The 14,409-nt window shown below is 49.5% G+C and overlaps 1 protein-coding gene across 1 annotated transcript in view; it reads left to right on the forward strand.

The window, feature by feature from the left end:
• The first annotated feature begins 1,688 nt into the window (after nt 1-1,688).
• Nucleotides 1,689-14,409, forward strand: part of LOC133374121 (sphingosine-1-phosphate transporter SPNS2-like) — a 131,254-nt gene continuing 118,533 nt past the window's right edge. The window contains exon 1 of the mRNA XM_061604595.1: nt 1,689-2,117. Coding sequence (XP_061460579.1) covers nt 1,745-2,117 — 373 coding nt within the window. The 5' untranslated portion in view covers nt 1,689-1,744. The remainder of the gene's footprint in view (nt 2,118-14,409) is intronic.

Genomic DNA, 14,409 nt, shown 5'->3' on the forward strand with positions numbered 1-14,409 from the left:
AGGGTGTAGACATCTGAGGTCTCAGGGGGTGTCTTAGACCGCTTATATTTTGGGGAGCCAGTTCCCAGCAGGGTCCCTATGTTTCCATCATTCCACAAGCCAATTAGCATGAAAGGGGAGTGTGTTAGCCACTGAGAAGAGTCTTCTAACATGCTTCCTTGTCCTTTCCTGCTGATTGGAGCCAATCAGAGTGAAAGGAGGTGAGTCAGCCACCGAGAAGACTCCTCTCTGTAGTTAACACTGTCCCCGTTCATGCTGATTGGCTTCTAGGGGTGAATTTGTGCATGGACTTCATAATCCAGCCAAGGCACAAATCTCTGTAGCTGGATTTGGGTGCTGCTGGAGCTTTTTGACAATGGTGACATTCTACCTAGAGGTATCCCACATTCAGTGCCAAGAGAAAGTTGAAACCTGTGTTAATTTGCAAATCAAGCATATATTTTGCCTATATTACTATAGGATAGCAGTGTACATTGTGATTTATATACATGACAAAGGCTGTAGTCATTTGAAGTCTCTCTGTGTGTGTGTCTTAGATCCCTTACCTTTTGGGGAGCAGGGTCCCCATGTCTCCAGCATCCTACAGGCCAAATCATCATGAAAGCGAAGTGTGTTAGCTACTGAGAAGAGTCTTCTAACATGCTTCCTTGTCCTTTCCTGCTGATTAGAGCCAGTCAGAGTGAAAGGAGGTGAGCCAGCCACTGAGAAGACTCCCCTTTCATGCTGATTGGCTCCTAGGGGCATATGTTGTGGGCAGCAATATAGTGGCAAACTGCAGGGTCCCTTTATGAAAGTCACACCACAGCCCCTCACAGCCACACACCCTTCTCCACTTTCCCTGGTCTACCTTGGCACACTCCACTACAACAGACCTCCCTAGCCGCCAATCAGCATGGAAGGGGAGGCTGTGCGTTAGGTACTGAGAAGAAACTTCTCAGTGGCTAACTCACCCCTTTTCATTCTGATTGGTTCCAATCAGCACAAAAGGACAAGGACTCTTCTCAATGGCTAACACCCTCCCTTTTCATGCTGAATAGCTCACACAAAGGGACCCTGCTCCCAAAAAAGTAATGGGTCTATGACTCCTCTGCAACCCCGGCAGTGGTGTAATCGTCCAGGGTCTCAGAGAGGTCTTAGATTCTTTACTTTTTTGGAAGCAGGGTCCCTATGACTCCAGCGTCCTACGAACCAATCAGCAAGAAAGGGGGCTGTGTTAGCCACTGAGAAGAGTCTTCTAACTTGCTTCCTTGCCCTTTCCTGCTGACTGGAGCCAGTCAGAGTGAAAGGAGGTGAGTCAGCCCCTGAGAAGACTCTTTTCAGCAGCCAACACTCTCCCCTTTCATGCTGATTGGCTCCTAGGGGCGTCTGCTGTCGCGGGGGAAGGCAAGAACAAGGGCCTCATTCCCAACCTAGCCAGCAGCAACAACAAGGGGTGGGGCAGAGGGCACTGCTGTGGCTATCAGGACGGGCCCCTGCTCTTCTTAGTTTGCCAGCGCCCGTCCACCGGCAGGCGGCCCTTTCCAGTCAAGGAGCGTCTGCTGGGCGCAGGGCCGGCCTCGCCCGCCCGCCTCGGTCCCTGGCTTGCCGGAGAGCTGGCTGGGGCGGCGCGAGGGCGGGGCGCCGCGGAGCCGGCGGAGGCGGGCAGCCAATCCGGCGGCGAGGCCGGCCGAAGCTGCGGCGCTGCTGTCGCTGCCGCGGAGCGCAGGCAGCAGGTGCGCCTCGTCGGCCAGCGCGGCGGCGGCTCATGATGTGCCTGGAGAGCGACGGCGCGTCCGGCGGCGGCTGCAGCGGGCGGCGGCTCCGCGTCTCGGCCGCCACGGCTGGCGGGGCCGGCGACGACGAGGATGAGGACGACGGCGGCGGCGGCGGCGAGGAGGAGCGGGGCTGCTGTGGCGGCGGCCGGGGCGCCGAGGTGCAGACCCTCTCCGGGGCTGTCCAGGCACCCGGCGGCGGCGGCACTGGCGGGGCCAAGAGCAGCGGCGACGGCGCGGCGGCGGAGAAGGCAGGGGCGGCCGCGGGCGCCGCGCCCCCCAGCCTGGGCAGAGCCCGCGTGGCCGCCGCCGCCATCCTCAGCGTCGGCAACGTCCTCAATTACCTGGACAGGTACACCGTGGCAGGTGAGGCGCGACTCGGGAGGACGCGCGCGCGCGCTCCGGGAAGCGGGGGTGGGTAAGCCTGGGCTTCTCCTGCCCCCAACTCTGCACTTCCCCCGTCTTCTTTTTCACGCGTTCATTCACTCCGTCCCTCTCTTCAATCTTCTCTTCTTTATTCCCTATTTGCACTTTCCGGTCTGCCCTTCTCTGCCCCCCCCCCATTTCTTCTCCGATTTTGATCGTCTTCCTTTCATTTCCCTCGCCCTCGGTCTCTCTCGCTCCATTTCCGTCCTGCCCCCACTCCTCTCTTCCCCGTCTTCCTGATTTTTATCACGCCCTCCTCCTCCATTCCCCCTATTCGTGCATTCTCTCCCCCCCTCTCGCCATCCTCCTCGCCATCCCGCCCCAGCCATCCGCTCGCCCTGGTTCCATGCGTGCGCTCTCCTCTGCCGCATGCTGTTTAGCTGTCCTCTGGGTGTGTGTGTGTGTGTGGGGGAAGCAGCTCTCTGGCTTGGAGATGGGGATGTGCATACAAAAGGCTGAGCATCCCTTCCTGGCCCGGCGGAGTGTGGGGGGGGCAGGCAGCCGGGCTGTGTGTATTGCTGTTGGGCACCTTGGAGGAAAAAACCACCCACCAGGGATTCTCTTGGATTTGGTGGCAGGGCATGGATTGATGTCCTGGGTCCCCATGTCTCATCCGCGAAGGGGAGCGGGGGGGACATGCCTGGCAAAGCGAGAAGGAATCCATTGTAGCCTGCGGCTGCCTTCCTCTTTGCTTTGGTGCATGTGAGAATGGCAAGGCTTTCTCCAGGACCAGGCAGGTCAGCTGGAGATGGTTCCAGAGCTAGGCTTCTCTCTCTCTCCCCCCCCCCCGGGTTGAAAGATGCCCAGGCTAGCCAAACCTGCTCTCCTCCCCAGGGCTGAATTGATGATTTATCCCGTATTTATGATGGCTGAATTGCAGTGCTTTAGATTTGAAAATGAATGAATAAATGCCTTGGGCTCTGCCATGTGATTGACGAAACGCCCCTTGTGTGAAGGCTTGCGGTATTGTTTTTCTGCGTTGTCTTTAATTGCGCCTCCCAATAAATGAAGATAAGTTGCCCTTTCTTGCTCTTCCTCTCCCCCCCCCCCGGCAGTTGATTTTTGCGATGAAATAAGTCATTTGTGTATCCTCGCTTAGAGAAGAGATGCTGGCTTCCCCCGGCTCTGCTGGGTCTCTCAAAAGAACCCCTCTGTGCTGGCACAGCCAAGATCCTCAACTGGAGTATGTGTGTGTGTGTCTGTGTGTGTGTGTACAAGAGAGGGAAGTGTGAGGTGTCTGTCTGAATGCAGCTGTTATATGGAAAAGGAGCGACACTTTTGAAAAGGGATTAGGTCGGATTATGTGCGTTTTCCAATTTGTTTGGAAATATTGCTTATTATTTATTTATTTATTTAGTATATTTGCTGCTGTTCATCACCAGGTGACCTCAAAGCGGCTTCCATAGCAAGAACAAAATAATATGATAAAAACGATTCAGAACATAATCGTAATAAAAAGAACTACAACAGTATCAGTGAATAATACCACAAAATATAACACAGGCTGAAATCTCAAGTCAGTCTAGTCTGCAAAATCTCGAGAGAACAAAATCTGGAGACAGCTGTTTATGTGTGTGTAAACCCGCAGGAGCAGGTCAGTGTGTGTGCGTTGTGTGGGTATGTGCATTCCCCCCCCCTTTCCTGGATTTCCCAAAAAATGACAAGAGGGCAGTCTTGCCTTCTGTTTTCATGCGGCTCTTTACAGCAGCACATGGAGAGATTTGTAGGAGAGTTTTTCCTTGTAGGTGGGAAAATGGGCTATGATTTTTTGTTCTTGTTGCTTTGCCTGGAAGGAAAAGCATGCCGAAAGGGAGCTGGCAGCAAAAATGAGCTGTGTTCCCTTGAAATGCGGCGCGCTTTGAAAATGCTGCATTTCCAACAAAAAAGAGCACAGTTCCTGTTTTGCAAAGTGTCATTGCTCAATGTTCAGTTCCTCTGTTTGGAACCAGTTTGATAGACAGAATACAGCTGTGCTGCTAGTCCTCTGGGCTCCATCTATAATATTTTCCTACCTTGCAAGTCTGTCGTAAGGGGGAACTGGGCAAAAGTAGGTTGAGTTTTCCCTGTAAACTGAAATAATTGTTGGGTGCATTTGAATTTTGCCTTTCCTCCAAGGACCTCAGAACAATAGTTAATCATCATAACGACCCTTTTAAGGTAGCTTAAACTGAGACTAGTAACTTGCCTGAGGCCATTCAGGGCTGAGCAGAGGGGTTTGAAGGGGGGGGGCCCTGCGTATGCACCATACATTTAAAAGACAGTACTTCCCCCAAAAGAATCCTGGGAACTGTAGTTTACCCCTCACAGAGCTACAATTCCTAGCACCTTTAACAACTACAGTCTCCAGGATTCATGGGAGGCAGTCATGCAGGGTTGATTCTAACGTGCATCTGGACACATCTGGTGCAGTGTCATGACAAACTGTGCAGTGTGAAATAAGTCTTTGTGCAGCTGAGCATATTGGATTTCATTAGGAGCGAGGTAGTTTCTAAACAAGTATGGTGTAGTGGTTAAGGTGTTGGACTATGGCCTGGGAGACCAGGGTTCGAATCCCCACACAGCCATGAAGCTCACTGGGTGACCTTGAGCCAGTCACTGCCTCTCAGCCTCAGACGGAGGCAGTGGTAAACCCCCTGTGAATACTGCTTACCATGAAAACCTTATTCATAGGGTCGCCATAGGTCGGAATCGACTTGAAGGCAGTCCGTTTCCATTGTCAATGGATGAGAAAATAGAAGAAAAATAGAAAATGGAGAAAAATACTGGTTCCTTTCAAATCTTCATAACCTCATACTGCTAGTTAGTGCTTTTTTGGTTAGTGCTTCATTTTCGACTCTGACCTTCAGCAGCTCTCTAGGGTCTCTGGGAGAGAAGGCTCTCGACATCGGCTACTCCTTGAGTCTCTTAACTGGAGGTGCTTGGAATCGAGCCTGGGCCTTTGTGCACGCACAGCCGGCCCGCTACCGCTGAGCTGCGTTCCCTCCCCTTTTAAGTGCTACTGCGGGCAGCTTTAAGAGGCTGCTTACTGTGTTTGTAATTGAACGCGTGTTCCCTGCTGGCCTTGGATGGGACTGGGCTGAACTGCCGCAGGGTGGGGTGGCAGCGGCTACGGGCCTCAGTGGCTTTAAAAGGGGATTGGACCAACTCTACCCATGTGATGCGAAAGTGGAGCTTCCATGTTCCGGGGCAGTGGCCCCGAGTATACCTGCGGGGTGTCCAGCTGGATCGCCAGACGACAGGCCCATCTAGGCCAGCCTCCGGTTCTCGCAGTGGCCAGTGAGATGTTGGGAAGGCCCACAGCTGGGTGATAGAACATCTGCTTTGCCCATCGATGGTCTCTGCTTCAGTCCCCAATGGCATCTTCAGGGAGGGCTGGGAGAGGAGCTGCTGCCAGCCAGTGTAGGCAGTACTGAGTGAGATGGATCAATGAGCTGACTTGGACTAAGCTGGCGTCCGAGGACTATGGCAAGCCTGCAAGCAGGAACGGGGGAGAAATTCAATTCAGGTCACATTTAAAGGTGAATCTGTCGACTTCACGCTGTCCAAAACCATATGAGGACCGAAACACACGAGCACCCTTTGAAATTTGCACCTCTCTGAATTTTGCGACGCAGTTTTCTAGCCAAGCAATGCTTACAAAATGTATATATTGGAGGGAAACGGTGCATAAAAATGAATGCATTGGTATAAATAACATAGGAAATGCATTAGGAGAAATTGCTTGCAAAGTACATTAGTGCAAATGGCCTACAAAAAATGCTTTCATGAGGAAAAATCCACACTAAGATAGTAAGGATTTTTAAAATATATATATATAAGAAATTGCTACAGAAATGTAGAGAACCGAATTTCAGACTGGAAAAATGAGGGACGGAGAGCACCAGAACTGACAGATCTTTCCATCCCTACAGTTTGCCTTCTAGTCCAGCTTTGCATGCTGGAGGCCCCAGGTTCAACCTCCGGTGGCACCTCTAGGTAGGCTGGGAAAGACCCTTGCCTGAAATCCTGGACAGCTGCTGCCAGTCAGTGTAGATGGTTTCTGTAAGCAGCTGTAAAGAAGAGAATATTGCATTTCAATGAAAACCAACCGTTGAAAAGCAATGTGCAGGCCAGCGCCACACCATTAGTGTGGGAAATGACCGTTGAGAGCGACGGGGGCGGGGCGGGGAGGGAAGGGGGAGGAAGTTTTCCTTCTGGGGGAGGACTAGGGGAAAGCCGCATGGTGTATATCCCTACTGGATAAATCTGCATACGGTGCAGAAATCGCTGCCTTTCACTTTCGAATGGGAAAACACAAACGAGAGCCTTACTTGTGATCCCATCCTGGTCACTCGCATCCATTTGTTGGTGCCTGTTCAGGGAAGAGATCCCGCGCTGGTGATTGGAGGGATAAGGAGGGTGTGAAGGGTCTTTTGATGGGGAGGGGAGCGGACGGCCGCCATTTTCAAGGAAAGCTAGGAAATGCCTATGTAAACAAAACCCTGGGCAAAGCTCAGCCACCTTGCGGATTTGGTGGCATCTTCAGCCCTAACAATGCATTGTTTTGCATGGTTCCATGTCAGTTTGGCTTCTGGCTCTTTAAAGCTTGAAGTCTTGCATCTGAATACCAGTTTTTGGAAACCGGCAGAAGGGAGAGTTGCTGTTGCGCTCAGGTCCTGCTTGCAGGTTGTCCGTTGCGGCAGCTGGTTGGCCGCTGTGGGAACCGGACGGTGGACTAGATGGGCCACTGGCCTGATCCAGCCGGGCTCATTTTGTAGTTCCAAGGCTTCTTATGGCCCAGTTGTTGGTCAGGCTGTTGAGCACAGGTTGCTGTTGGAATTGCTAATAATAATAGTAATCACACAGGAAGTAACCTCGCTTAACCCGTCTCAGAGGGGACAAGCGATCAGGCTTTCCAAGCTATGTTCTAAGCTTGGAAACAAAGCCTTATGAGGAACTGTTGAAAGAGCAGTGTATGGGTCACCTGGAGAAAAAAAGGTTTAAGGGGAGGCATGATGGCTGTCTACAGGTATCTGGAGGGCTGCCCCGCGGAAGATGAAGCAGGCCTGTCCAATGGCTGGAGGTATTTAAGCAGAAGCTGGATGGCCATCTGTCGGGGATGCTGGTAGTTGCCACATTCCTTCATCGAGCAGAGGGCTGGACTAGATGACCTCTGAGGTGACTTCTGACTAAAATCCTGTTCTCAAGTTTAGCAGGGTTCCTCAATAACATCAGTAATGATGGATAAGCATACATTACATATGTGTTGTCCAACACTTCTGATTTCCCCTTCTAATATGCTACTTCCAGAGTATTCAAGGTGTGTTCTTTTTCATTATATTGTAACAGTGAGGACTAACAGGTTTACCTAGTGCTGCATGTGACCTGAACCCATACCCTAAAAATACTAAACCAGGATCCTCTGTAATATGCAGGGTTCCTCACGGTGGATGTGCTGCTCATAAGTTATGGGGCACCCGTAACGGCTTATAAGTTACGGGGCATGATGTGTGGCATTGTCCAAAATGAGGACTAGAACCTTGTAGCCGGTGTGCTATGCAAGAGCATGCCGGTGAAATTGAAATGTAACTTGTGTACAAGTTCTGCGTTGCTAACCTTGCATATGGAAATGCAGCAGCCCACGGTAATGAAAATATTTGCTGAGGTTAATTATTGTGCCTGTACTATATTTGTATAAAATGTGTTTCCCCTCATCCCACCCCACCCTGTCCGCCTCTAATTTGGAATCGGTGACTCAGCATTCCAGACAGGTGTTAGCAGTGTGTGCGCGCTTGTGTGTGAATCAGGTCACCAGGTGAAAAATCCAGTTTGTGTCTTGGGACAGGTGGCAATTAGTGCAAGCTGCTCTTTAAAGCATGTTGGGCTCATGAATAATGCAGTAGCTTTGGGAATTAGGCACCGCCCCAGTTGCAGAGGAGGAAACGGAGCCAGAGGTGGGGACATCCACGAAGCGACGGATTTCGGCGTGTGTCAGAGCTAAACTGCAGTTTCTGCCTTGGTCATATCCTTATGTTTGGCAGCTAAGTCATCAGCTAAACCTGCTTGGTGGGATGTGACCAAGGTATGCGTGTGCCCATTTCCTGATGCCTGGTTAGTAGTAGGTGCCTTGTTTGTTGACTTTTAGTTGTCATTGGAGAGAAGGGATGGAAAGATCTGCCAGCTTTGGTTCTCTCAGTGTTTCATTTGTCCAACCTTAAATTCTCCACATTCCTGCAGCAATCTGCAAATTTCTTTTTAAAAAATCGTCATGAAAATCCTTCAACAGTTTAGTGCCAATTTCTCCTAATAAACACACTGTTGTGTGCAGTTGTGTGCAAGCAGTTTCTCCCAATGTAATGCATTATTTATGTTATTTTCACAAAGGTATTCATTTTTATGCACACTTTCCCTTCATATGTGCAATTTTTGGTGAACATTGGCTGGTTGGAGGGATCACAAAATTCAGAGAAATATGAATTTTAAAGGATGGCTGTGTCTCGGTTTTCGTGTTTCAGAAAGTGCGAATTTGATACATCTGGCTTTAAATGTGAACTGAATCGAATTTCTCCTCCATCCCTATTGAAGACTAAGCTTCAGAGCACCAGCTTTATATTAAAATCTCCTGAAGGAGCAGGCAAATAAATACATAAATCTCTCTCCTTCCTAGTTCCCCTCGTCTCTGTGATATAGCTTGCAAGCTTTTATTAGGATCGTAGGATTTATTCTTGGATCCAGTGTGGTCCAGTGGCTTTAAGAAATGCGCTAGGACTAGAGAGATCTGGGTTCAAATCCTCACTCGGCCATGATGCTCGTTGGAGGAGCTTGGGCCATTCACTGTCTCTCAGCTTCACCTGCCTCACAGGGTTGTTGTGAGTGTGGGGTGCAGGTGGTGGTCCGGAGAGCCATGTATGAGGCCCTGAACTCCGTAGAGGAAGGGCGGGACAACAATTCTCACATTCAAAATAGGCTTTTTTTGTCCCAGAGCTTGTTTTTGGAGTTTGAAACCAGATTATGTGAAGGGGGGCTGTTTTAGACATGTACCCTTCTGTTCTGAGGTTTGGGTTTTTCTCTGTCAGAGGGAGAGGGAGGAATGGTTCATGGATTGTTAGGAACTGGCCAACTTTTTTTTAAGTTTTGAGTGTGGTGTAGTGGTTAAGGTGTTGGACTACAACTTGGGAGACCAGGGTTCGAATCCCCACACAGCCATGAAGCTCACTGGGTGACCTTGGGCCAGTCACTGCCTCTCAGCTTCATGAAAACCCTATTCATAGGGTTGCCATAAGTCGGAATTGACTTGTACCGACATGAAAAATGTACTGCCTTCGTCTGTGAGAAGGATAGATCTTGTTATACGATTCATGAACTTACAAAATATAATTATATAAAATACATATGAAGAACAGCTTAAAACAAGTTGCACTCGCAACTAGAAAGGGTCCTAAAATCTCTCTCTTTCTCAAGTGTCCAAGTTGAGAGTGAAGAGGTGTTTCTTCAGCATATGCCAAAAGCTGTACAGTGAAGGTGCCAGGCGTGCCATTGTGGGGAGGGAATCCCACAACTTCGGAGCCATCACAGAGAAAACCTTCACCTGGGCCATCCCCAAAGTTGCTGGGGGTGGTGAAACTACCAAAGGGGCCCCCTCTGCTGATCCGAACACCCAAGAGGGTCTGTAGGGAAGGAGGCGGTCTCTCGAATATTTGAAGGCCTGAGTTGTTTAGGGCTTTAAACGCAAATGTGAACCCCTTGAGTTGGACCCAGAAACGCATTGGCAGCCAGTACAACTGTTTTAAAACAGGGGCCAAATGAGATTTCAATGGAGCCCGAGCCATTGATCTGGCTGCTGCACTTTGGACCTGTTGAAGTTTCTGAGTCGTCTTTAAGGGCCGCCCCATGTAGAGCGCATTGCAGTAATCTAGTCTGGAAGTTACCAGAGCATGGAGTACAGCGGCTAGGTGTTGTGGACATTTGCTAACTGGCAATAGTTCTCCAAGGTCTCAGATGGGGGTTCTTTCCCAGCCCTCCCTGGAGAAGCTGAGGGTTGAACTTGAGACCTCCTGCATGCAGAGAAGGTGCACCACAGCCAAGCTATGGCTGCACATCCAGTGAACCCAGCCATCCTGGCTTTTTCAGCGCAATCACGGTAGACCCCATCCATGTTTAACCCTTTTTTTCTGACACTCCCGTAAGCCCTGATCCTGCAACTATTTGTTTATTTAGGTTATTTACGTCGTGCCCTTTACACAAGCCACAGAGAGGTTTACAACAAAAAAGGCATGATAAAAATAAGACGTGAAATCCATAAAATGGCACAATCCTTGAAAATAAAAGCACAGCATGACAAACAACTACTAGGCAGCTGTTGTTAATAGCAGCAGCAGCAACCAATATATTTGCTCTGACAAATCTCCTCCAAATGTCCACTGAGAAAGGTGTGTCATAATCAACTGCCTAAAATTATAAATAGATTGAGCCAGAGAGGCACCTGTTTTGGGGGGGGAGTTCCACGTGCGAGGAGCCACCATTGAAAAGGCCCTTTCCCAGGCCCCCACATCTCATTCTTCATCCTGTAGGGGGCTGACCAAGAGGGCCTCATCCACTGATGGGGTAATAGCCTGTTTTACTATTCATTACCGATGGCAGATATCGCTGCCCCTTGAAGTGAAGCGTTGAAGGTGCATTTGTAGAGTCCTGTTCAGGTGATGAGTTTGTTCTGGTTTGCAATGACAGGTTTTCACAGCGTCTAAGAGTGTACAGAACAGGTTGTCTGTGGCTCAGGCAGGGTTGCCAACTGACCATGCCAAAACCTGCCTAGCCAGCTCCTCTGCCTTTCAGCAGCACTTGTAGAAATGCGGCGGAAGATTATAGTGCGGAGGTTTTCACCTGCCTGTTTGAAGGCAGGAGGTGTGAAAAGGTTGGTGACTTGGAGTAGAATTGCCTTTCTCTCCCTCTCTCTCCCGCTTCCCCCGGATTTTTCCTCCAGAAAGAAACTGTGTTTCTCGTTGCTAGGAAAGGAAGCAGCGAGGATATGATAGTGAGCTCTGTTGTCGGAGGCAATTGAAGGGCCGCGCTGAGAGAATGGCCAAGCGACATTCCAGAGGTGCCTATGAGGATGGCGTCCTTCCCTCCTTGCAAATGATGTTTCCGCAGCAGTCACGTGGCTTCGGAGGTTTTGGAATGTTGTTTTGCCATCCACCGTGCCTCTGAGTCATTTGTTGGATTTCTTTTTAGTAACTCTTTGGATTCATCCTGGTTGTTGCTTCCTGTTTCCAGCAATCCTTGCCTGTACACTCCTGTAACCGCAGGAGCGGTCCCTTCCAACATCTCACAAATGAAAACAGAGCCCTGCTTTTGATGCCTCCCTTCTCAGAGCAAGGTGCCGCTTGTGCACCCATACGATAATGCCATGCGACAATGGAACCAATGACCTAGAGAGGTAGTGGTTTCTCCGACACTGGAGGCATTCAAGGCAGCTGGACAGCCATCTGTTGGGAATGCTTTGATTTGGATTCCTGCATTGCGCAGGGGGTTGGACTTGATGGCCTTATAGGCCCCTTCCAACTCTACTATTCTACCCCCCCCCGAAGGCAGGGCCGTAGTTCTGCTTAAAAATTAAACAGCTGCAAAGGCCTATTGGCGGAAAAAAGCTTTCAAGAGACCTGAAACTCAAAAGCAAGGATGCCTGCTGAATTTCTGCTGGAAGAGTGTTCCACAGCATGGGACCGGAGACACTCAATGCCCGACTTCTGGCTGAGGTCAGTCGAGTCTCTGCAACATCGGGGACAACTAAGAGCACTCCTCCAAGTTGTTCAGGGCTTTGCATGTTAATAAAAGAGCCTTGAACCTGGCCTGATAGCATATAGGCAGCCAGTGCAGAGGGGTTGCATGCTGTCAGCAGTTTGCCCCCAGCAACAGTCTAGCTGCTCTATTCGGTACCAGCTGGAGCTTCCAGACCAGAGTAAGAGCAGCCCAGCATAGCGCCCACTGCAGTAATCTAGCCTGGACGTTACTGATGCATGGACTACTGTGGCCGTGTTATCCTGATCCAGATATGGCCGAAGCTGGTAAAAGGCACTCCCAGCCACAGAGGTCAGGTGGGCCTCCAGCGACAAAGGGGTATCCAGGAGTACCCCCAAGCTATGTACCTGCTCCTTTAGAGTGAGTGCAACCCCACTCAGAACAGACGACTGACCCCTCTATGAATCTGGGGAGGGAGCTGAACTCTGGAGAATGACAATGCCACTGCTTCCCCATGAACATTTTTTTTTAAAAAAAACAACAACAAAGCATTCCCCAAAGGCAAAGCGAGGACAGATACCAGAGAATAAGTACCGCCCCTGGTTAATTGGGATTCACTGGAGTGGGTGCTGCACGGTGAATTAATTGCCTGTGCCCTGTTCCTGTAGATCAGGGCTGGCTAACCTGCGGCTGTCCACATGTCACTGGACTCGCACCTCCCATCAGCCCCAGCCAGGATGGGCAAAGGGTCAGGGAGGATGGGAGTTGGAGCCCAACCACATCCGGAGGGCCACAGGTTGGCTGCCCCTGCTTTAAATACAGCCCAGCCTCTAGATTCTCTTCGCTTGGACTAGGAGAAATATGGCTGCACGCCTGCGTTTCAGAAACCTTGGCAGAGCACCTGCTTTGCATGCGAAGGTTCCAGGTTCTACCCCTTGCGTCTCCAGGTGGGGCTGGGAGAGAGTGCCTGTCTGAACGCCTGCAGAGCTGCTGCCAGTCAGTGTAGACAATATGGAGCCAGATGAGCCAATGGTCTGACTCAGAATAAGGCAGCGTCCTCTGTTCTCAACCTACTAGGGAACTGTGTCACTCCCTGTAATCGTGAATTCTTTTAAAGCCACCTCTATGAAATTCTCACTTTCTCAAACAGCACGAGACCGAAGCACAGCCATCCTTCAACATTTGCACTTATCTGAATGCAGTTCTCCAATCGCGCACTGTTTACAAAAGCGTATTGGGGCAAGTGTGCATAAAAATGAATATATTTATGGAAGTGGCATGCAAAACACATTCTAGTAGGAGAAATTGCTTGCAAAAAATGAGCATGTTTGTCAAAACTGCTTACAAAAATGTGTTTATTTGGATAAATTGACGCTTTAATGCTGGAGAATTTTCATGACGATTTTTTTGGAAAAATCCACAAATTGGGGCAGAAATGTGGGGAACTGAATTTAAGATTGGAGAACTGAGAAACTGGCAGGATCAAATCTGGCCAATCTTTCCATCTCTACCTTTTGCTGCTGTTTTAGTGGTGTTAGTTGTGGTAAGACTGTCCCCTTTCTCTAGCAAGGGCCAAATGGGCCTTTCTCATCATGGCATTCTGAGTGGGGTTGCCAGGACAGCAACTTGCCACTGTGGCTAAAATGCGATCTCAATTTGGTGGAGGCAGAGGGAAGCTTTAAGTTGCCCTTATGGGCAGAGATTCCTTATTCACCGTCCTTCTACTGCCTAAAGGCCAACTTGTCATTCACTGCCGTACAAAGCAGAGGATTTATTTTTAGGCAGAATGCTCTCTCTTCCTCTTAGACTGGTTTACTACTGCAAGATTTGCTTCCTCACCCTGTGACTAAATGGGTTTTTTTAAATCTATGTTTTGGTTTAGGAAACTATGCAAGAACTGAGGTTAAAAGAGGGCACATTGCAAGACCTCAGCTGCCTCTGTGTTCAGTCAAATGCTTATAACTAAACCTGAGGTTCTCTCACGGACCCATAAAACATTTTACCAGTCCTCTACTCTTCCTGTAATTTAACTACCAGAGCCTTGCAAAACTCATCTGTTAGATCAAAGATGAGCTGCAGGCAACTCTCCTGTGGTTGAGATCATCCTCGCAGAAGATATTGCAACGTAGCCTGCCTGGTCCCCCAACAACAACAAAAAACTTAACTTGCTCTTCCAGCTCCACGAGAAGCATGTTAATATGTTTTGCTTCTGACGTTCATTTTTGAATACGATCCCAGTGGATGCAAATTTTAAAATTAATTAGTCTGGTTTCCTAGCCTACACTTCAGCATCCCTCAAGTTACAATGGTAAAAGGGGTGGGTAAGTTTGGGAACTGGGGCTTGGAAGCTTAAATTGTGAATAGGGTTGGAAGAACAGAAATGCATTCCTGCCTTGAGGCTAAACTAGATACATTGTGAGCGATACTGCAAGTATCACTCTGTTGCAAGGCTATGTCTGTCCTGATCTGCACTATACATTTAAAGCAGTGTTATGCCACTTTGAACAGTTGTGACTCC

Source organism: Rhineura floridana, chromosome 21 (assembly GCF_030035675.1).
Source record: "Rhineura floridana isolate rRhiFlo1 chromosome 21, rRhiFlo1.hap2, whole genome shotgun sequence".
NCBI classification, from domain to species: Eukaryota; Metazoa; Chordata; class Lepidosauria; order Squamata; family Rhineuridae; genus Rhineura; species Rhineura floridana.